Genomic DNA, 24,848 nt, shown 5'->3' with positions numbered 1-24,848 from the left:
ACAAAATTAAAAACAAAATTACTAAATGTAAATATATATATATATATATATATATATATATATATATATATATATATATATATATATATATATATATATATACATACATATACATATATATATATATATATATATATATATATATATATATATATATATATATATATATATATATATATATATATATACATATACATATATACATACATATATATACATATATATATATATATATATATATACATACATATATATATATACATATATATATATATATATATATATATATATATATATATATATATATATATATATATATATATATATATATGTGTGTGTGTGTGTGTGTGTGTGTGCGCGTATTTTTTTATTTTTCAACAGAATAAGTTTTTACACGCATATCCAACCTGTTTGAGTTTAATTAGCACTGACTCGACACACCCTCATGTGACCACCTGTACCGGTTTTTCCTGAAGATGCGCCGCAGGCTCATCGGCCCAAAAAGGGTAAACGACGAGAAATAAAGCAAAGCCTATAGAGCCGCTCTCACGCAGTCGACGCACCTCTTCACTCTCACCGAGGAGAACGCTTGAGAGCCGTCCGGGGGCCGTGTTTCGACGCGAGGCGAGCGCTCGGGACGCCTCTCTCAGGTAAGCTGTCATTCTCACCGCCTGACTGACACGCTCTCACGGGACGCGCAGCCGGGGAGTGAAGTCCGGTAAAAAATGACAAGTTACGGACGAACACCCCGCGCTGGTGTTCTTCGTGTCGTTTTTCCACGCGTAAACACCCCTCACGTGGATTGATTTACCGCGGGAGTCGCGTCGCTTCTCGGGGTGCGTTGCGTTTTTAAAATGGCGTGATGAGTTCAACTTTTAAAAACGCTGACGTCTTGTTTTGAATGACTTTTCAAATATCTTAGAATTCTATCGGAACCCTAGAATCACGAGGAAGTGAAATACAGTCCACGCTTTGCTTTTCAACTTATTTTAAGCTGCTAAATCAGATTAAAAAAGTTATTAATTAAATCTAAATCATCCGTAACCTAATCATATATATATATATATATATATATATATATATATATATATATATATATATATATATATATATATATATATTTTTTTTTTTTTATAAATAGGCTGCTATACATTGTTTTAGCCAGCATGTGACAGTTTAAATGACAGTTCAGATAGTTAGACTGAGGTACAGTTATCACATACTTAAGTTACTTTCTATATTTAATAACTTATAACCGTATTTATCAATGAGTCTCATTTTACTAGATATTTATTGGTGTTTCGCCGTATTTGTTGGATTTTCAATACGACTTGTCCATTTTAAAAGTATCCCCCAAATATATTCTGTAATAAAGCGCATGGTTACTTTACACGCACTGTGAACGTTTTAAATGAGATCGAAAGTGTTTTTTATGACGCCCTATATATACACATGCTTAAATATGTCATTGCACGCCGTAAGAAATGTAACGTTGGTCCAAAGATGTTTTCCCGTTGAAGCTACGCGATTTCAGAAACGTGCTCCCGTTTTTATTTCAGGTGTTGCGCGAAGCCCGGACCCTCTGAGCTGCAGTGCGCATTGCTAGGAATCGTGGCTGAGATGAGCAGCAGGATTTCAGTCATTGTTTCTAGTAGTGGGCGCTGCAGATATTCGGCTCCTCGAGCACAGTGAAAGCCGCTGGATGGCGGCAGAGCGCGAGGAGAGCGGCGCAGGAGAACACGTGAGGATCCGCGTCGTTCACACCCGCAAGTAACCGTGAAAATCTCCGGCATGCAGGTGAACCTGCCCGGGAGAGGAGGAGGAGGAGGAGGAGGAGGAGGCTGGCGTTCACACTTCCTCATTCACTTGTAATTGAGGCCCTTGTGCAGAAAATAACCACAGCGGAATTTGCGTTTCATCATATGCGGCCAGTGGAGTTGTCGAGGGTCAGTGACAAAGACGATGAAAACGAAACGAAAGCTCATTGCGGCCGCATGCGTTTGAACTGTTTTTCCACAATGGTTTCGATTTAACGACAAACATGGCAGTTTGCCGTTTTAAAACCACTTTCGATTAAAAAAAAATGCTTACACTTGAGCAAGGAGGCCCGTCAGGGTTGCCTCTGATGTCATTTCCTGGTCTGTCACGTGACAATAAAACGAAAGCGTGAGGGGGGGGAAAAACTAAACGCTTCCTTGTTACTGATAAGCGTTTATAGGCCTCGGAAGAACCGAAGTCTGTAAATGATCGTCGTTTACTCGCTGCTTTTATGAACAAATAATTGCATATTAATAAAACAATGAATGTCCCAAACCTGCCGGCTCCAGCCGAGTGATTCATTTAGGCAATTTGCAACAAGCTTCTTCTGTATTCATTTGTTTTTCATCCACTCAAATGAATGTTTTCTGTATTAAACTTTTTTTTAGTCGCACTGTGGTGACATTTGCTTAAAAGGCAAAGCAAAAAAGTTTACTGATCTTTTTATATATGTAATATTATTTAACTGTGTGTGTGTGCGCGCGCGCGTGTGACAATATCGGTCAGCAAGTTTATCTAAATGAGACACTGGCTCACAAACGCGCGTCCTTTAAAAGTCATTTATTTGGTATTTACAGTTGGCCAGTGGAAGCTATGAGAATGTGCAAGATACAAACACTTTCGCCGGCCGCAAAACCGTTTCCAGCAGCAGCTGATTGTGAAACAAACCGGCGTGGACCTCGTCTCTGTCGCGTATCGGGTGCTAAAAGTTCAGTTCGTTTGTGTTTGTTTACAGCAATACTTGGTTAAAATCCCTGAATGTTGAACGACATTTGGCACAAAACCCCATCCAGCCAATTAGTATCAGAATTGCGACGTACAATTATGTTTTTCGACTACTACGCGCGCCGGATCGACACCGCACTGAAAAAGAGAGAGAGATATATATATATGCACATTCATCACTAAAACACACACGTAAAGTGATTCGAAACTGTAATACGACTGCACAAGAAAAATGGTCTCAAATCACCTTTTAAGCGTAGCAGCGCGGCAACAGAAGAGATTTTCCCTACGTGTTTATTGGACGCGTTTCAGGCCACGCCTTTCACCGGAACGCACCGAATGAATCGTTCTCGAGAGCAGAAGCGGTCGGACGCCGGTCGTATAGAGGCACTAATGCGATACAAAAAGTAGCTGCTGTCTTTAGTCGTATCTGTACAGGATGCTACATGGAGCCCGCGCGATCGTATTCCCGTTCCCAAAAGGCCGAGCGGAACGCGATCCCTTTAAAACGCATTTATTTTGACAGGAACACGGAACGCGAGCGATGACTGAGCAGTAAGGAAAGAAAACAAATGCCCTTGTAGAGTGATGAGCGTGCGGCACTTTCCATAAAGAGGTGCAAAATCGGTCTGTTTCAAGGGAAAGTTAAACAAGACAAAAAAAAAGAAAAACATTAGATAAGCTAGTTTTATTATTTTGTGGAATGTTAAAAGCATCGTAATACTGTCGAATCTATTTTAAATACTGAACAATTGGTTTCCGGTCCCCAGCTAGAGAGCTTCAACTGAATTAGAAGTTATTGTTTAGGTTTATTGTTTTTTTAATTTTTGCTATTTTCTATTTGCTTGAAATAAACAAGCTGGCAAAAGATATCACGTTACACACAAACTAAAAAAACAAAACAAAAGCTATACAAACCAAAGCAATAAAAGAAATGCAAAAAAAAAAAAATGTAGTGGAAAAAAAATAAATAAAAACACAAAAAAAGACTGTGCACTTATTTTTATTGATAATGTTTGCTTAAAATAGCATTTGGCCCCAAATTAGCAAAGCTAAATTATGTTTTTGTATATTTGTAGTTTATATATTTATATACAATTTCTGATCACTTTATCTTAGGCTCTCTGTAAGAAGTAAACAATTGCTAAAAAAAAAAAAAAATAATAACAATAAGACAAATTAGGATCGAATAATTTTGATTTAGACAAGTTCTAAAGGTTTTAAATTAAAAAAAAAAACAGATTTTTTTGCTGAAAAAATAAAAATACAAAATAAAACACATAACCTTAATAAGAGTTTCAGGCCTTATTTTGTACTCCACTCATAGAAAGTGCCAGATGAACGCTATAGTCACTTGTTTGCTGCCTTGATCCGTTTGCTGGTCGGTTTTTATGTCCCTGCTTAAAGTAAGTTCGCCACCGAATGCAAAGCACGGCAAATCCGAACACTGATATACTAGCATGGATTGCATATGATGCAGCAAGCGAGAAAACCGTTTACATCTGTGCCAACAGCAATGCTACTACATGCTTTAAAACTAGTATTTTGGATTTGTACTGAATTATAAATAAAAACGTAAAAATATATAAAAATAAACGAAAAAGATGCGTTTGTGGCCACTTTTTGGACAAGATTCATATGGACCCCATAAAGTTCACATTCAGCCAGCATGCACTTGAACACTGGAGCATATCAGTAGGTCCTGAAGCACCTACGACGAAGATGAGGGAATCGCTACCGACACTGCGGGGGAAGGGGGAAATGTCGCAGATACAAAGACACCCGAAGGCTGAGCGTCTCGAACCCTAGCTGTACACGAGCCCGCAATGCCGGTAAAGAGTCTCTCGTGAATGATATGAAGGCAAAATGAAGAAGCGCCGACAACCTCACCTCGAAACCCGCTTCTTAAGTCGTTGAGATATGTGAAATTTTGCATCTCCAGAAATCGGATCGCTCCTGGTTTATGCTAACAGTCTCTTCAGATCTTCAGGGGGGGGGAGGGTAAAAACAATCAGCGATTCAAAATAAAATACATCCTCTCAAAATAAAATCAATAAATATATAGCACAAAAGTGCGCTTTATAGAAATCCAAGCACGTTTTCCGTTAAATAAAAACGCACGGAAAAGTGGAAAACCGCCGTAAATCCTGAACTCAACATGGAATCGAGACGAAGCTTTGTTACAGACGCCGAAAGAAAAGGGATATTCGAGAGAGCTGTGCAGTAGATCCCTTCCTGTCCGGTCATCCACGATAAGACGAGAACATGAGAAGCAAACAGGAACGGTCCCCGTCACCCAGTAGTCCGTAGCTCCAGGGTAAAAGACTCTTTCACGACACGAAGAGACGACGTCGGCTCATCCGAAGAGATGAGCCCGATAGGGAAAGAATAAAATAAAGTGTCAGTAGCTTCTGCAGAAAGCCTCAAAGTATTTATGAATCATTTCATCCTTTACTGATTCGCAAAATAAAGGGCCGAACGGACTCATGATTGGACAGCAGTGGAGGCTTGTGGTCACTGTCTGTAGTAGGCACCTAAAGGAGATAGAAGAAGACGCAGACGACCAGATTTAAAAAGTGATTCAATATCTAAAGGGTTACACCACCCCAAAATGACAATTTTGCCAGGAATCACTTACCCCCATGGCCTTCCAAATCCATAACAGCTTCAGAGCACAATTTAAGATATTGTAGATATTGAATGTCAAACAATTACGACTGACAAAAGGTCCAGAAAAGTATGAAAGATGTCGCCTGAATCCTCCAGCGGTGGTTCATTCGTGATATTACGACGCTAGGAGAATACTTTTTGTACGCAAAGTAAACAAAAACGATGACCGTATTTATCAAAGTGTAAATAGACGTAGAAAAAGCACCAGGCTGACAAAGAAGAGTCGCAGCTTGAGTCCAGCAAATACTCTCCAAAACGGCGTTACGGTGTTGAATTGTTGGATAAATTGTTGTACTCTCAATTGTAAGTCGCTTTGGATAAAAGCGTCTGCAAAATGACTAAATGTAAATGTAAATGTAAAGTCGTTGTATTTGTTTTCTTTGCATACAAAACAAAACATCTCACCGCTTCGTAACGTTACGGTCGAGCCACTGATCACAGATGAAGTATCTCTTTCGTAATTTTCTGGCACAAACCTCCTGGTTTTTCATCCAAAATATCTTAAAGTGTGTTCGGAAGACGAGCAAAGCTTTTAGGGTTTGGTAAGTGATTAATGCCAACCCTGTTAAAGCATGATATCTCATAAGTGCAATATGAACCTTTGTACGCCGCCTCTGGTCTTGATGGAGGACGAGGGGAGTAGGGGTCCGCATAGGCGTAGCTCGGGTTTATGTTCTCGTAGTGCTGTGTAGGAGGAGGCGGCCTGGAGAGAAGAACCGAGAGGAACGTGAGGCTCCTGCAGGACCCCTGACAGCGTGAGTGTGTTAATGAGTGGAGATGTGGTACCTGGCGGGTTTGTGGTTGCGCGCTCTCTGGTACTCGTCCTCTCTGATGCGCGGCGGCTCTTCTCTCGTTCGTGGTCGTACCACTTCTTCTTGCACTGGCTGACGTGACAGAAGTGAAGAGAGCGTGTCAGTAGATGAGGATCGATGGCACAAGACATACGTGGAGTAATGTGGGTTCCAGCAACATTAGCAGGTAATAACTTGCACTGCTCAATAAAAAAATTTTCTGACACTGTAGCAATGTTCTTGTTACCATCATTTGAAAATCTAAATACTATACATCTATTAATAAAACCATAAATTACTAACCTAAATATCCTAATACGACCGAAATTACTAAGTAATAACTATCTTACTATTAGGGCTGTGACGGTGGCAATTTTTCAATACCGCAGTGGGAAATCACCAACAACCACCGGTGTTGTGGTGGTGACACACACACACACACACACACACACACACACACACACACACACACACACACACTCTAGAATTGCAGGTACATTTCAAGCTGAGGAAGAAAACAAAAATAGTTTTTCTTTCTACATAGAACACTCTTCAAATTTTATATTTTCTATATTTGCTGATCTTAAAACTTACTAACAGACAAATCTGTCAACTCTGTTATAGACATATTAAGTCAAACATTTACAGTTAAAAAACATAACCATTTAAAACCCTGTCCTCCTTAGCAGAATGTCTGTCTTTTCATCCATTAATTCAATATTAGACCTAATAGGGTGCAGACTTTGTTTCGGAGTGAAAATATAAACGCACTTAACTGAAAAGTTGCCAACATGGTACGCATTTTCTCTAAACATAGCTTTAAAAATGAATTCAATTCTTTCAAATTTCAAGTAGTAGTAGTAATATTCAGGCCACATAGCTTCTGATCAATTTGTTACCAATGAAACACAATAATAATTTTTAAAGCAGAACTTTAAACAAACAGGGTTGACACTGATGGTAACAGAGTTGATATCAGATAACTTCAATCAATCAATCAATCACTTATTTATATAGCGCTTTTAACAACACAGATTGTATCAATGCACTGAATAGTATAAAATAGGAGAATAGGAGAGTTGAATATCTTTAGTTAGAAGACCAAAAACTAAATTTTCTGCTGGATTCTAAAGCTGAAATCATTCAATCATTTTAAACGTAAGTTTTTAATCTTAAACAAATAGAATTAAATTACAGATCTTTCATGAACTGCACGTGTCTCATGCATCTGGAAAATAAAATGACATGGCTGCTCCCTCGCCCTGGGCATGCCAATCAGTCATCTGCAATTTCTGCCAATATGCCTTTAATGTGCACTATGCACATTTTTATAGATTTAATAAAAGAACCCATATGTTTGCATAAGTATTAGAAACTTCAGAGCGAAACAGGCCTGTATTTTGAGCAGTGTTGTTTTTTTTTTCCTTTTGTGCCATCTATTTTCTACCTTCTTTACAGGGTCAGCATGTGGCTGTGGCTTCTGTTGCCTTTGCCTTTCTTATGCTGAGAGTTTAACTTACCTGTATTTAATTTTTTCAGCCTGTAATGATATAAGTAAAATAACCCATTATCCAAAATAAATAGTAAATAATAATAATAATAATAATAAAAATGACGATGATTATGTAAAATACTTAAATGTGAAATGGGAATGTGAATTAGAATTTTGTAACTAATTGTCAACGCTGTTATCAATTTCTAAACCACTAACAGAGTTGACAGTAACAGAATTGACATTTTCCAGCATTTTGTGCTTTAGCTAAAGATGCTAAGCTCAAACCAGGTAACACAGGGCATGTCTAAAACAGAATTATTTATGCATTTTTATCTTATTATTGTTGGTTGATTCACTGCAAAATCACAATAACAGATTTGACAAATAACTATTCTACTATTGGTGTATCCTAAACATTTTGTGCAAATGAATGACCATAAATGTATACATCAATGCCTTCCAAAGATTTCTACCAGAGCAAGTGACATCACTCGGCACAAATCAAATGTTTTCTCTATGAATGCTTTAAAGATTTTTTATAAACAGAGCTGATTAGAACATAGGGACAGACACAAAATGTATTTGTTACAAATATTACGAAGATTTGATATTTTAAGCAATTGTTTATGTAACGTTATAGAGTAAACTAAAATTTGACAATTATTTATTGATAATTGAAGCTGAATGAATCATTAATTACGCTACTTTGGTGATGTATTATAAATCAAAACTGATTCAGTGAATTTTTTTTTGGTTTGTTTTGTTTTGGTTTGCCTGAGAGACACAAAATGTACCCCCAATTCTAAAATTATCCATATATACCCAGTGGCAGGGACAAAGACAGGTACGTAATATCAAATGAATCAATGACTGAATATAAAGTGCTGTTATTGTTTCACTGAACCCACTTTCCTGATGCACACGACTAACCGACGCCGGTAAAAATACATTTCACAACAAAATGACACAGAAAGTCAAATTCAACAAATTCTAAATGATATCAACAAAACAAAAGCAAAACTTTCTATGGGTTCCACACTTGATTTCACTCATAATTTGCAAAAATAAATAAAATAAGTAAAACATGTAATGTATTTTGCTGACCTTATACTCCACCTCAGGCCGTCGTCTCTCCATTACTTGTTTGTCCTTATCTTTCGACCTCTTATACTCCCTTTTTTCTTCCTCCATTAGCCGTCGTGCCATTTCCTTAAATTACAGTGACAAAACAAACCGTAAAACAAATAACATAAGCCACCCCCTGACAGTGTACCAAAACAATGAACCATACGGTACCTCGTCTTGTGCGACCTGAGCGGCTCGTCTGTCGAACTGACTCGCCTGTAAATTAAAAAAGACATAAGTACATTTGTGGATTAAAAGTCACCGATCATTTCAAGCAACGAGACTCAAGATACCTTGATTTCTTCATCCTGTAGCTTGCGGGCCACCTCTAAGTCTATGAGCTCCTGGTCTTGTAGGTCTAACTGGGCCAGTCCGTGTGTTGCTTCCTTCATGCCATATTCTCCTCGCGGCTTCCGACCTGCAGGGGGCATCAGAGGTCAATAATCCATGTGGAAAGAACAACATAATTCAAACAGAACCCAAGCAGCATGGGGGGGTGGGGGTGGGGTGGGTTTGGGGGTAGGGTTAAGAAAGGATTGATACGATTTTGTGCCCCAGAAATAATTTCAAAATAGTCCAACAAAGACAAAAAGCACAACACCAATGCACAGGAAAAAGGAAATCTTGACAGCACTCCCACCACCAGATGGCACTGCAAAGTCCAAGCAGGTTGACTCAAACACATGGGCCTCGGGCCATACCTCTCTCTCTGGGAGAATGACCAGGGGACCGGCCCTCGTTTGAGGGACCTCTGGGGACGGGCTCCTCAAACACCTCATTAGGACCTGACGGGAGTCTCGGCCTGTTCTTGTGATCCTCCCACTCCAGGCTTACTTCAGAGCTTCCTCTAGTCGGGACGAGACCGTAATCGTCCAGGTCACGCTCCCTGCTTCTGTGCCTCCTTCTGTTCCCATCTCTACCTCGTTCTCTTTGCCTCTCTCTGCTACCATGTCCGTAGCCATTTTGGTCCATCTCCCGGTCCACGTCCCTGCCTCTGTCAATGCCGCTAAACAATCGATCTTGGCTTCTTGTCCGGTTGCGATCTCTCGACCTTTCCTTGGCTCTCCGTCCATCCCATTCTCGTTCTCGATCCCTGATCCTCTCCTTGTCCTGCCCGGCAGAGTAATCCCTCTGAGGCCTCTCTTTCCGGCGGACCACTAGCTCCGGGTCGTCCCATTGATCTTGCTTCTTTTTTCTACGTGGTTCAGTGTGATCGAGATCGAGAGGTTTGTTTCTTTCTTTGATTCGTCGCTCAGGTGAGCAGTACTTGCTCGGACTCTCCGGATTCCTAGATCGGCTGAACTCAACGGGCTCACATTCCGGATATCGGCTACGGCTATTGGGATATCTTTTTCTGTCGGGTTCAGGAGAGTTGTACGGGGAAAGAATCCGATCATAGTCGTGATTCTTCTCTTTTCTGTAACCTGGAGAAGCGGAACGGGGTTTTGGCTCTCGCCGGTCCGGTGGAAATCGGGAGGCTGGGTGAAAGCGAGTGTGAGGCAAAAGGTGGAGTGCAAGAACAAGGAGGGAAATTGTCCGGGTTAGTACACAAGGGTTAGTTCACTGTGGATGATGCAGGAGGTAAAATGGTAAATAAAGCCATTGTTGATAATTAGTACCAAGCCATTCAAATGAAAATGTTACAGTCAGGGTCTGTAACAGTAACTAATGCCATGCGTGTCAAGGTTAAGTACATTTAACTTGTATATTTAAGGCTTAAACTGTATTTACCCTAATTTTTAAAAGCAGGAAAATTATAATAGTAATTTCCAATTGTTCTTTTAACAACAGCTCATTAGATGTAGAATTCTTTATTGAAATAAAGTAGCGCCATGATTGTTTTTTAAAAAGAAATCAGAATTAATATGCGAGATTAAATGATGAAACAATCAGATATGCATATACTAATACAAGCGTCACAAATATTTGAGTTATTTTTTTTTATTTCCATTTTTAAATATAAAGATTCTGTTCTGTGCTTGTCCTTTTTCTATTTTAGCTTTATTTCTTTATTTATTTTTAAGCTAAAAACTGAATACCATGTTGTCATTTCAATTAATGAGTTTTGGTGGACAGAATATCATCAATTAAAATAATAACTATAATATTGTTACACTTAATGTATTGTTAAAAAAAATCTATTGTAATATAGTGTGTAAAAATTGTACATGGTTAATTGTTCATTCTGAATCCTGTTTGCAGCAAATTAGCAAAGTTAGCATTTTCCTTACTTGCTACATTCAATGAGGATTAATAAGTGGGTTGGGACTGAGAACGTGTTATTTTATAATACAAAAAAAACAAAACAAGCAATCAAACGAACAACAAAAAAAACATTACGGTATTTCAAACAATTGGCTGCGAACCAGTGTTGCTCTGCAGCAAAATTAATCACGGATTTCTCAGTCTTAATGCCTTAATCCTATTTCTACAACCAAATCTCAAATTAGCGCACATGCTAGGTGTTTATAAATAGGCTCATGTCCATTTTCGTCCCCATTTATTCCAAAAAGCCAAGCCTTTCGCATTCGTTAACTCTCCCACGGCTATTCTTTATCACAGAATCACGCATGAAGAATTCAGATAAACATGTCTGATCTCCTCCCCAACACATCCCTGCGCAAGCGCAACCTAGTCCTAATTGTTTGCATCCTGGCGTGAGAGCGGAGCCCATCTACGCAGCCACGCTTTGAGAGGGAGAGAAAGAGCTAAAGATACTCCCCGAGATGCTGAATCTTTTATGCTGTGCTCTGTGGGCGGCCGCTAATCTCTGCTTATCGTGGCGACATCCTCACAACACGAAGCAACGCTGAAGTTTCGTTTTCGGAGGGTTTTCGTTGAAAAAACCATTCATTAAACGCTCATGAATGAGAGATTTGAGTGCGTTAAATGAGGCGAACGGACCCCACAAGCACCGTACCGGCCAACCCGAGACACTAAACGCAACGGCATGAGAAAATGAATACATAACATGCGAAAGCAAAGGGTTCGAATGCATACTGTGGCACGCAAGGGCAGCCACGCAGGGCGGGTGGAGGTAACCGATGCCGCGTCGACGTGAACAACTTGCACGTCCGGTTTTGTAGCATTTGTCGTTAAATGGTGACCCATTAGGAAAGCAAGATGCTCTGCCGGTGCTATACGAGATCCTACCCGGAGTTGCCTAATGTTTACTAAACAAGCTTAAGTTGCATACTAACATGCGGTGGAGTTAGCTGACGTTCATAATAAGCGGATGGAAGTCTCTGGAGTGCTTGGGGCTTGAAATGTATGAAAAGTGTGTTGATTACTTGTAATTGCTTCCTAAGCCAGTATCTCTGAGAGAGTTAAACAGGAAAGCGTAATGTACGGCAAACTTTGCACAGGAATGTCAACTACTAGTGGCTGACTCTATATATTATTATTGAAAAAGATAAAAGAAAACGCATCCTAAATATTTGTTTACATAACATATGTAATGTTTACTGTGTATATTATGTATATTATATAAAAATACACACACATACATGTATTTGAAACTATTACTTGAACATACATTTAAATATGCATTGAAAAAAATTTTGGATATGAAAAATATTCTTATATGCTTGTTTGTATTTGCATATATATGTGTGTGTGTGTGTGCGTGTATTATATATATATTTTTTCAATCTTAAGTATTTTTAGATCTTATAACGTACACTGTTATATTTATGTATGCTACAAAATATTACAATTATAAAAAATTATACACATAATTGATCAATTATTAGTTTTTGTAACCATTAAGAAAATTCTATCAAAAATTTTAATTATAGAGTGTGCATATATATATATATATATATATATATATATATATATATATATATATATATATATATATATATATATATATATATACACACACACTGTGTGTTTTAATTTTCTAGAATTTTACTACATTTTTTTCTAGATTTTGTATATTATAAGCATCACAAATATTTGAATTAGTTTTATTTTTTTCCATTTTTAAACGATAGCGATTCATTTTGTGCTTGTTCTTTTCCCTTCAGCTCTGTTTCAACAAACACTTCTCAGAACACAAAAAAAGCGCTTCTCAGAACTTGTCTTTTGACTTTGATTCACTGCAAGAAAGAGTCATCTGTTCCTGAATCAGACCGCACTGCTCGTACTCGTTTTTGCACGCAACGAACATGTGTTTTTATGTCAGGTTTCAAGGTACCCGTGTTAAAACATGACGCAGTACTTTCAAAAAGCATTTCTCATCCTAACGAGGCGAACCCGCATGTCCTCGTCTCTCCTCCACCAGAGGGCGTCTACACACCTTTCTCTTCGTAGTACTCCTCTGGGTTTCCTTCCATCTGCTTCTGCCGTTTCCTCTCCTCTTTCATCTCTCGCTCCTGCAGCTTCCGGGCGATGGCCTAGTCGAGAGCATACAAACATCAATTGAGAAGAATGAGCGGGAAACAAGCAGAGCCATAGGCAGGCCCGGCCCTGTACATCTGATGGCCCTAAGCAGGGTAATTTTGGGGCCCTGCCCCAGACTCACAATAAAAATCTACACAAACTCACAACTACATTCACAACAAAAACAAACATTGTGCTTTTGTAGGCTAATAAAAACCCCAACAACAAACAAGATTCATCTTTGAAAGTGTGCATTAGAAAAAAAAAAACGAAAAAACATAAAAATTGAAAAATGAATTTCTGCATATAGTCTGCTAATTGTTTTCTTTCTTTCAATTTGTTAATTCATTAATTATGACAGTTTTTTGGGGTTTTTTTGCATATAGGCCTAGCGCTGCAAGCGCGTTAATGTCCTCACGTTCATGTTTATGCTGCTTTTTGTGTGTATAAAGTGCATCCCTGGAAATACAATTTAGCCATTTTAAATATGTCACAGCCACACATCAACTCGAATTTAATTTAACAGTTATTTAACAATCTTGTGGGTCAAAGGTTAATAACGGCTTAATGACCGTCGGTGGTCGGTTAGGCTATAGCAGAAATAAAATAACCAAAATCAACATTTCCTAATAAAAGTTTGTCCGAAAAATGTTAATAATACAATAATAAATAAAATAAAAAATAAAACTCATGACACTTGTTTATAAAAATGCATTTAAGTAGGCCTATAATTGTAATAATATAATTAAGTTTCAAATGGCTACTATATTACTAAACTATAAATTAAGTATGCATTTTTATTTTTTCACACAAATAATTTAAAGAAAAAAAAAAAAAGTTTGATGGAAAGTTTTTACTTATATTCGCTGTCAATAACAAACTGGATGGAAATTTGGTTAGTGACAGCAGCGCTCTTACAACCTATTGTTTTGGGCCCCTAGTGGCGGCGGGGCCCCGAGCAGTCCCCGGGTGTGGATACATTTATGTTTTTCTCATGACCAAGAGAATGCGACAGTATGCGTTCTCAAGCGTTTCGATCCCCGTGAAGTCACGTGACTGACGTGGGCGTGGCTAAGCCCGAGCCGAAGCGCTGTTAAGGGCTCTCACCTCGTCTTTCTCCTCCTGCTGCCGCTGCTGTTCAGCCTGCCAGACCAGTTGTTCTTGAATCTCCTGAGCCATTTCATTGTCGATGCGTTCCCTGGCAGGGCAAAGGGGAGAAAAAAACAACAACGAATAAAACACTTGAGTTTAGACACCGCCAGGCTTTCACTTCCTGTCAGATGAAGAAGACTGACTGCAGGATTTGTAGAAACGGGTCATTGTCGTAAATAAGATTTGTGATTTATGTTTATGTGCCTTAGGTAATTCATTAAATTAAAATCATAAAATTCCCAGTGGTATTTTGAAATATTTATTAATATTTAGAATCCTATACATTTTATATGTATATATTTAATTTTTTTTTTTTTTTTTATAGAGTATTTTAATATTTTCAGTTCATTTTAATTTTAGTAATTGTCTGGCACCTTTGGCAAGTTTTTTTTTTCTTCTTTTTTAATTTTAGTTTGATTTTAATTTTAGTTAAGGTCATTTTACAACTTAAATTTAATATTGCATCAGTTTTTTTTTAAATCGACAGTAACAAAATTTTTAAAAATATAGCAAGGTACAGAAAATTATTTTTATTTTTATTATGAATAATAAAATACTAGCAATATATTGACTTAAAACATACAAATAAAATAATACAAATAATACCCCTCATCCTACTACTATTAATACTTAGAATTATTATTCTTATTATTATTGTGCACATTCAAAGACAGAAGACGAAAAAAAAAGTTTTGTTAAAAACTGTTAATGTATTTCGTAACTCAAACCGTCTCAGTCTCTCAGTCATATAAAGTAAATAAACTTAAAATTTTCATTTTTGGACGAACTATCCCTTTAAATAAAGAACAGTGCTGTAGAACGATTAATTGCACCCAAAATAAATGTTTTTGCTTGCATGTGTGTGCCGTGTTTGTTAATTAAATGCACACGTACAGAAAATACTGACATGTTTTTACGTATATATTTATATTAAATACACATTTAATACATGAACATAAGATACTACCTGAATATGTACGTGCACGTGTGTGTATGTATATAAACATAATAAATACACACTGTGCACACGCACTGTAAACAAAATCTTACTTTGCATGCGATTGAGCGTTGGACGGCGTCTATCTTGTATCGTTCCTTCCACAGGTTTGGGAAATTATTTCAGCAGTAATTAGTAATGTGATTACCATTCAGACAGAGTAATTACTAAAGAAATCCCATTACGACCTAGCTAATGTAATTAGTTGGACTTAAAGACGTGTTTAGGCAACACGAGCTTCTCATTAAAGCAGCGCAGAAGACGACGAGAAGTCTTTTGATGGCCGCATACAGAAAAATCAGCAATGCCGCGAAACGCTATTCGTTTAGCTCCGAGACCTCGAGACGTCGGCCGGCAGGAAGGAACACTTTATCACACAGTCAAAACATTTCGCTTCCTCGCCGCAAGGCCTTCAGCCGGAGCCGAAGCGAACCCGCGTATTGCGTCTCCGTACTTCTCAGCTTCACGCGGTATCGGTCGAGAGCGGCCACCGGTAACGCAATTTAAGCGCCGATAAGCCTTTATCTCAAGAGACGACAAAACAAGCAGGATTTTTCCCCAAGTGGCTGAAGGAGTCTGGGAAGACGCGTGAAAAGAACGACCTTCTTTCGAGCACGGTTTGGTCTTTGGGGTTACTCACAGGTGGCGGTGCTGTCTCTGGCTCTCGGCTTTGGCCCGCTTGTCCTCTTCCTCCTGCAGACGTTTGGCCACCTGCAGGTCCTGCTGCACCAGGCGGCTCTTGTGGACGTTGGAGGCCAGGTGGCTCTCGACTGGAAAAGGAAAGGAGGAGAAACCCGGCGTTTAGACGCTCGCTTCACAGCGTCTTTAATGCTAATAAATGACACTAAAGATATAGTTACAAATAGCCAGTGCGTTTTCGGATAACTATCAAAAATATATGTTAATAAGATGATTAGTAAAAAAAAAAAAAATGCCCGGAAGAACTTAAATATTCAACATGATTATAGGATATAATCTAAACTATATAATCTATATATAAACTATATGATTTTTTTATGGCCTCATGTTCGTGGTCTCACATTTTGAAAATTTTATCAAATTTATTTTATACGAGCAAAAAGCAGCACAAGCATCAGAATGTGAGGTTTCACAATCGCAACTACATTTGCATAAAAATAATAATAATAATAATAATAATAATTTACATTTAAAATAAGAACTCATTACATGTATAAACCACTGAACTAGGCTATATATAAATAATTTTATTTAAAAATTATTATTATTCATATCTACTATTAAACTTAAAATAATAAATTAAAATAATAATAATAATAATAATATACATTTAAAATAATAGGAGGAATATTATTATAATATATAGAATTATAATAATATACAGAATATAATTTAAAATAATGATGAACGATGAAATGAAAGTTTTTGTATATTATGCTTTTTGTAAAATGAGTCAATTGGTAAAACAACTGAAAAGTGAACAATGAAAAAAAACGGACAATTTGAGCAAAATCCAGATCATACGTCACCGCATATCACGAGCTGGTAAACGGGCAGCTGAGAGCACGTGCTCTGAAATAACACGAGAGCGCTCAGATCAAGGCTGCGCAGTAAATCCTAGACACTGACGCAATTCTAGCCAACTCGGTGCATCATTTTCCCAAAGCCTGAACACTTTTATTGATCCTGTGGCTGCGAGCGCACGCTATTTTTGAGAAAGAGCGCCGGAAAGAAAGAAAAGCTATAAACCGAAACATTTACGTGATGGATATACCTGATGTCAGTCAGGCTAGCCACATTTTTTACCAGGAGCTATTTTGAGCGTTAAAAGAAAAAAAAAAAAAAAAAAAAAAGTAGGGGTAGATTTTCTTTCAGCTGGGACGGGTTAGTTGACGTGTTTCTCGCAGGAAAGGTCAGGCGACTCCGGCCTGTTGATTTAGTGTCGAAGAACCTGCTTTGTTCGGTCACATAAAAGCTCTACAGTCTTGTTATTGTTAACCTGAATCTAAAACTAAAAAATAAAACGCGTCCGTTCATTGTTCGTTTGTGAAAAACCTAAATGAATATTAAAAACGCTGACTGGACGAGCTAAATGAACTAAACGAGCAGAAACTGAAGATCTAAAATTATTAATAAAAAATGTATTAATAAAAACTAATATTTTGTGTTAATTAAAAAAAAAGATCAAATGAAAAATATATTCACTATATGAAAACTGACCATCTTAAATTATTCAAACTAATAAAAAAAAATTGCTATAAACTAAATAAATAAAAAACATTAAAAAGCATTTAACTGAAACGTAAAAAAAAAATGCTCACAAGGCTACACAAAATCTTTTTTTTTTTTTTTTTTCAAGCTAATAATAAAAAGCAAGCCAATATTAAAAATTAAAACTGACATAACACAATATATAGGAATTCAGAATAAATAAAATATAAATAATAATCAATAAATAATAACAAATAAATAAATACAAATACTATAATAACACTGCTCTGCTAAAAAAAGAAAGGTCAGTTTTAAGGGTGACTTTATACTATTGATTGAGCAGATCTCACGGAAATATGGATTTGCTACAAGACTTCTGAATAACCGAATTTCACAAGACAGGGTTTGCGTTTCAGCTCTAAAACGAGAGTTTTCTGATCCTCCCAACGGCACACTGTTGAAAGAACCTGCTGTGCTTCTTCAGGAAAACACAATCGTATGCTTTGTCTTAAAGGGACGGTTCAAACAGCGTGACGAACAAACGCCGACACGGAGGAAAGCGGTTTCAAAAATTGGTTTTGTTTCGTCTTTGCACAAAAAGCATTTTGGCAGCTTGATAACACAACCGTCACACGGGCTCTCGGATTTCAAAAACATCTTAATTTGCGCTCGGAGGACGAACAAAAGGTCTTACGGGTCGCGAGCGAGTAACGATTTGACTGTCAGAGGCGTAAATGTACGAAGCATTCGAAACTCAGGACTTGGACGAGACTATCGTCGTCGCTTTAAAACTAAAGAGCTTTCCGTTGATTAACTTTCGGGGGAATTTGAGCAACCGCCTCGTCTTCTTCTGGAAACCCTGGTTCCGCCCTCACGTGAAATTCCCAAATGCGTGAGCTGATTGGACGTCAAATAAAATCACCAAATGACAGTAAACGTGTGTCCTCGGGAGCTCTTTGTCGTTTTCAACATCATTTCCTAATAAACCAGCGCTAATGAAAGCGATACGATGCTCTGCAGTCCACCGTCGATAATTAGTAAGGACGGGGAAACACTGTAGCGGCTTTTCAGTGACTCATTTGGCGTCAACAAACAACTTCTCGATTACAGGTCATTACTTTCCATTCTTTAAAGTTCACTTATGAGGGCGGTGGGTATGAGAGGACTTACTTTCCTGTTCCTGAAGGTTGTGGGCCAGACAGTGGTCTTCTAACACGGCGAAGTCCCGGCAGACTGCAGACACACAGACAGACAGAAAGAGATAAAAATCGGGTTATTTACTGTTAGCACAGAAGCGCGTATCATAGCTTCAACCCACACTGGAATTCACGACGCAAACCTCAGGATAACAGATTTGGGTGAACAGCTTTAGCATTTCAAACAAATGCGGTTCTTCTGAGAGTTCCACCACGGCTCGGTTTCCGTGAAAATGTTAAGCAACGAGAAATCTGAGTAAGAAAATAAGAACCGTTTAAAACAAAACAAAAAAATCTTATTGATCCACAAGCTATCAAATAGTTCTGTATCCCTTTTCATTTATCTTTTAATGCTGTAGTAGTGAAGGATGAATGAATGAAAAAAAAATGTGCAGTAAAGGCAATATTTATGTCGAGAGAAAAAAAAAAAAAAAAAAAAAAAAGAGCAAAAATTACCACACAGTAAAGGGTTTATTCATGGCAAAAAAAAAAATAAATAAATAAATAAATATATATATATATATATATATATATATATATATATATATATATATATATATATATTACTCTGGTAAAATTAAAAGTATGTAATAAAATTCTTATATTCATGGTTAAAAAAATAATTAATTAATTAATTAATTATACATATATATATATATATATATATATATATATATATATATATATATATACACACACAAAAAATTAATTGCTGTAATATCCACAGCAAAAATACACAAAAATACAGATTATGAATAAATACATTAAATAATCAACATTTAAATAAATTAATTACAAAATTTAAACTTTTTTTTTTTTTTATATTTAAAATCCCTTTCAAAAAGTACACCTTTTTTTCTTTTAAGGGTAACAATTCCGTGGAAATTCTGTGGGGTCTGCATTACTCTAAAACTGAAACCTGGCAACCAACCATTATCACCACAGTTATAAATACAACCCGAGAACTGAAACCATGTCCTCCACATCCGCCCTTTAACATCCTCTTATCTTATGGTTTTTGTTGGGTTTTTTTTGGCCTGATTCTGCACCTGGCAGCCTCCCAGCTGCTGAGACACGCTTCGAAACGCAGGTGGAGAGGCCACGAAATCCACGCAACGCATTCATTCGTGACCAACCGAGCAGCGAACGCCTTCGAGCCTCCGATACAAGCTACGATAATCCTAAATCAGACAGAAGCACGGGTCTTCTGCGTTTCAGCCTGCAAGGAAAACCGCTCAAACCGTTTCTGGGTACCGAGCGTGATTAACACGCTCCAGTTTCACGCTGCGCGCTACATCCGTGACGGAATTCAGTCGCAGGTGTAATAACGAGGCAAAAAAAAACCAAAAAACCTGTTCGTGTAATGCTAGGAATTTTTTTCCAGTGTCTGTATGTTTAGCCGAGGCGAGACGAGGATAAGATTTAAGCCACTTCTCCAGATCGGTGATTAAAGTCGTCGTCCATCTGCTGCCGATCAGCACCTCGAGCGGAAGATATTCATGGGGCTCAATGAGGAACCAAGAGCGAAATTGACGTTCTTCGCAGTCTGCCGGCCGGTGAAGTCATGCTCAGTGCCCTTTCTGACAGGATTCACAGAACGGCCGAGTAGTATTTGGCAGGAGGAACCAAGAAAGCCCCAACTGAAAATAAGCATCTTGGTGCTGACTGTGCGTTTACTCTAGGCTTCATTTCCTTATATTCGGGGGTCGGAGGCCAATTTGAAGAACCTGTGCTAAAAACACCTTTTGGGGTTTTATGGCAAAGGCATGTGACTTATAGAAATTGGATGCATGACACAAATATTAAATGGTAAATGAATATATATATATATATATATATAGAGGCCAGGTTGACAAATTTGAGATGTGCTTGTTTTGAATGTTTTTATTGCATTTATTTGACCAACATGTCATTAAAAAAAGGGTATTGCGAAATATCATTGAAAAATTTACTGCAGTGTTTTTTTCATAATTCTCTGACGACTAGAACGTTCAAAAGAACAGCATTTAATTAAAATAGAAATATTGAGTAGCCTTTTAATTGCCTTTACTATCACTTTAGGTTAATTTAATGCTTGCTTGATGAATAAAAGTTTTAATTTAGTTTTAATGCTTTTAATTTAAAACTTTAAATCTTACTGACCCCAAACAAAAACAACAACAACAGAACATTTCCAGATATTAGACTACACCACGAGCATAGTTTATTAAATAATTATTAAATATTTAGTTTATTAAATTTTATGTTTGTTTGCTTGTTTTTCAAATTTATAATTATAATAAGTATAACACATTATGTATATACACACACATACATATATATAAATAAAACTAATAAAAATAAAAGTCAGCACAACCTAAAATATTTCAGACATAAATTCCCCAAAAACAACATGCTGGCGGATCGTCTCCTGATATTAAAAACTCGTGGGCGATACCATAAGATAACTGCAGCCCACGGCGACACAAACACTACGGCATCAATTAAAACGTCTGATTCATCAAGAATGACGATCCTCAAGGCGCTACAGAGCAGCACTTGAGCAGCGACTGGCAAACAAGGAACATCAACACCGGGAAAAGCTGAAAGCTCTCCAAAGCAAACACGAAACCGACGCAGAGCGCATCCCAGGAGGTCTTAGCTAGGCGGCAGAAGCAGCATTTTGAAGCCCGCACTTTTCTCCAGGCCAACGTCCCCAAGTTTGCCTCCAAGAGCAAAAAGCAGCTGCAACACAACACAGAATCCACACGCAGGCCAAACGACCCGAAACAGAAACCACCAGCACATTCTTCGAAGAGAAACAAACAGAAACCCGTGAGAAACGCGGCAGGCTGCCCGTCTTCATCCGATAATAAGCTGAAAACGTCCAGACTCTTTCGTAGCAAACGTACGCAAGCGTTAATGACGTGAAATAAGTGGAGGGAAGCGCTTTTTTTTACATAAGCTTTCGGGCCAGAATATCCACAAATCGACGAATTGAAACGGGCTTAACGATCCGCAAGGTTCCTGCATCTTGTGACCGAAGAATTTCGCGCAAATGCAGAGAGCCTAAAAGCCACTTTCCACGAATACGAGAGCTTTTAACGCTTAAAATAAACTTAAATAAGAAGCGAAAGCTAAATAGAAACCGACATTCGGCCCTCAATCAGCCAGAATGTCTCGGTTTTTGGATTTCAGTTCCAGACCAGTAGCCGATTACGAATGAAAATGGTTAAAATTTGGCCCGTCCCACTTAAGAGGTCGTTGAAAATACAGAAACCAGCATTCGGTTATCAGCCGGAATCGCCCGACTCCTGAATTGCGGTTTCAGACCAATAACCACCTTCAAAAAAAATTTAATATTAAGTCATTTTACGTCGCTAAAAGCATCAAATTAATATATTATCAAGAACGCTAGCAACCAAACGGCCGACGGTGGCCTTTGACTGTCACGGTTTATATTGCAATAATTTAGAATTTAATGGCTACCATTGGGCCTAACTTTATTACCAACGTTCTTAAAAAAACCTAAAAATATTTTTAGTGCTCAAATAAAGAAAGAAAGAAACTCACGGCATGAGGATGAGTAAATAGAGATATAATAAATTAAAGTTTTTGAGGCAACTACATTAATTAACATGAAGGTGCTCCACGACGCTTTAGAAGAACCTTAACAGTTCCTTAAAAGAACCTTTAACATCTTTCCGTTTCACGAAAGGTTCTTTGCGGCGAAAGAAGGTTCTTCAAAAAAAGGGTTCTTCTATGGAAGAGCTGCGCGGAAACATTTAAGCACCTTTAATTTCAAAATGATTTATTTTTGAACGAAATAACTAAGACCCAACATTCGGTGACCAATCAGCTGCTGGCTTTAGAGTTTCCGCTTGAGACCGGCGACTGAATGGAAACCTCGGATGCTATCACAAACTGGACTTTGTGCAAAATAAAAAAAACCCGATATGGTCTGTAAATGATAATACTCCCCAAAGCATCAAAGGAGATTAAAACTAGTGGGGTGAAATCCTGCAAAGCTAGCTAGTTTTTTCCCCTTAATAACGTGGTAAGTCATCAACAGCTTGTGTTGCACCAGTCATCTTCAGTATGCCGAGCATTTTCGTGATGAATCTCACAACACATGTGCCAGCGTTCACACACACACACACACACACACACACACACACACACACACACAGTAACTAAAGCTAACGTCAGGCACCACACGCCATCTATGACATATTTGAGGCAAACAGGCCCGAATTTAATCGCTCTCTATATCGGATATGAATTGATAGAGGTACATCGAAACGGCTCGGTGTCTCTGATTTATCCCCCCGGTAACGTAAATATCTCCGTAACGTTATATTGTATGAAACGCAACCGACGCATTGGGTCGAAATAACCATAACCGTGACAATTCAAGACGATGTAATCAAACTGAATCGTTTTTGGCAGTTGTGAATCATCTAACAGGCCGTGCCGTTTGCCCGTTTATTTTAACGCAGCAACACACACACACACACACACACACACAATGCCTCAGAAAGCACGCGCACCACCATCATCATCTTCTTCTTCTTCTTCACTCACCCTCTTTTACGCCAGGCAGGTTGTTCTGATCAATACTAAAATCAGCCATGTCGTCGCGGGCGCGTAATGTTTCTCTGGGGTTTCTGAAGGTTATTGTTTGACAGACGGATGGCGGTTTCCGTCAGATAAATAAATCCCGATCGATGTCTTCGCTAATGTGTCGCTCTGATTGGTTTCTGTCGCCAGCCGAGGTTTCTGTCCGTCCCTCCCTCTGTACCCTCGGCAGATGAATATTGCGAGCTCGCGCGCACACACACATACACACAAACTGCGAAGGAAAAACTGAGCTCCGTGTGTGTGTGTGTGTGTGTGTTTGCTACGGATGGCAGGGCGGGACATGCCACGCGCGCACGCGTTCACGTTCTGGCACGCAGAGAAGCGCGCGCGCGCACGCACGCACTGAACCTGCCCAAATTCCCTCGGAAGTAGGCTACCTGGATGTTTTCTACGTATTTAAAAACCTAGTTACTGTTGTTATTTATGTTTGAAATGCAGGCCAGTATAAACACTCTTATATTGAATTTTTTTTTTTTTTGCTTTAAACCACTTACTTTTGCTTTTGGAAAATGCTGCTAGGCCTGCGTACGATTTTATAATTATGTATAGATAATTATAATGTAAAATGTAAATATGTTTCTATAACTATATATATATATATATATATATATATATATATATATATATATATATATATATATATATATATATATATATATAGAGAGAGAGAGAGAGAGAGAGAGAGAGAGAGAGAGAGAGAGCATATTAATTAATCAGTTATTTACTATTATTAATGTTGCTGTTATTGCTGTTGTCATTGATGTCATCATTGCTATGGAAATTGTAAGAAGGTAAAATATTACATAAAAATAAAAACTATTAAAAACTGTTTTTTTAGAGAATTATGTAAATGAATTATTATAATTTTAATTAATTAATTTATAAATAATAATCGAATGGAAAATACTTTACTTCCAGAGTGCAGTATTTGCTGAAATATTAGATATTATTATTTTTAAGACATTTATTTTTGCAGTTATTTTGTAGTTTATGATTGATAGAAACTGAAAATTTAAAAAAAAAAAAAAAAGTTATTAGTTACAAAATAAAACAAATTGTTACAAAAATAAAATGTATTTAAATAAACTTTGTTATAAGAATGATATGGATCATATTTTTATCAGATTCTCCCATGTTTTAATGCAATTAGTGTTTCTATCGGATGGACAGTGCCTTATTTATATATATGTATGTATATATGTATTTTTTTATTATTATAATTTTTTTCTTTTAAATACGTAGTACAACTATAATATAATAACGTAACAATAATTTGAAATATAATTTTCATTATTTTAAAAAATATTTAATTGTAATTATATGCAAATATTGTAATTCTTTTGTAATCATTATGTCATTGATGTCAAGGAAATGTTACAAAAAACCTGATGTAGAGCTGAATATAGAAAATAAAAAACTAAAGACTAAAAAAATATTCATATTTAAACACAACGTCCATCCAA

The 24,848-nt window shown here is 37.5% G+C and overlaps 1 protein-coding gene and 1 long non-coding RNA gene across 3 annotated transcripts; one reads left to right on the top strand and one right to left on the bottom strand.

Moving 5' to 3' along the window:
- Window positions 1–337: 337 nt before the first annotated feature.
- LOC122327264 lies at window positions 338–3,714 on the top strand. Its single transcript, XR_006247624.1, has 2 exons — window positions 338–650; window positions 1,560–3,714. It is a non-coding gene; the product is annotated as an uncharacterized LOC122327264 (long non-coding RNA).
- ccdc50a (coiled-coil domain containing 50a) lies at window positions 2,584–23,635 on the bottom strand. Of its 2 annotated transcripts, XM_043222476.1 has the most exons (12): window positions 23,329–23,635; window positions 18,740–18,802; window positions 16,020–16,149; window positions 14,338–14,428; window positions 13,148–13,244; window positions 9,546–10,322; window positions 9,138–9,262; window positions 9,016–9,060; window positions 8,824–8,928; window positions 6,220–6,317; window positions 6,033–6,136; window positions 2,584–5,297 (listed from the first exon to the last, which is right to left on the bottom strand). In XM_043222476.1, exons 1-12 carry the CDS (start codon window positions 23,375–23,377, stop codon window positions 5,278–5,280), a joined length of 1,704 nt encoding a protein of 567 aa, XP_043078411.1. In that variant the 5' UTR covers window positions 23,378–23,635; the 3' UTR covers window positions 2,584–5,277. The 2 variants fall into 2 exon arrangements, with proteins under 2 accessions (XP_043078411.1, XP_043078412.1); XM_043222477.1 differs by lacking the exon at window positions 9,546–10,322 and having other exon boundaries at window positions 23,329–23,624.
- Between the last annotated feature and the right edge of the window lie 1,213 nt (window positions 23,636–24,848).

The sequence above is a fragment of the Puntigrus tetrazona genome, chromosome 22, assembly GCF_018831695.1.
Source record: "Puntigrus tetrazona isolate hp1 chromosome 22, ASM1883169v1, whole genome shotgun sequence".
NCBI lineage: Eukaryota > Metazoa > Chordata > Actinopteri > Cypriniformes > Cyprinidae > Puntigrus > Puntigrus tetrazona.
The sequence above is the reverse complement of the archived record's forward strand: the minus strand, read 5'-3'. Positions and strand labels throughout refer to the sequence as shown.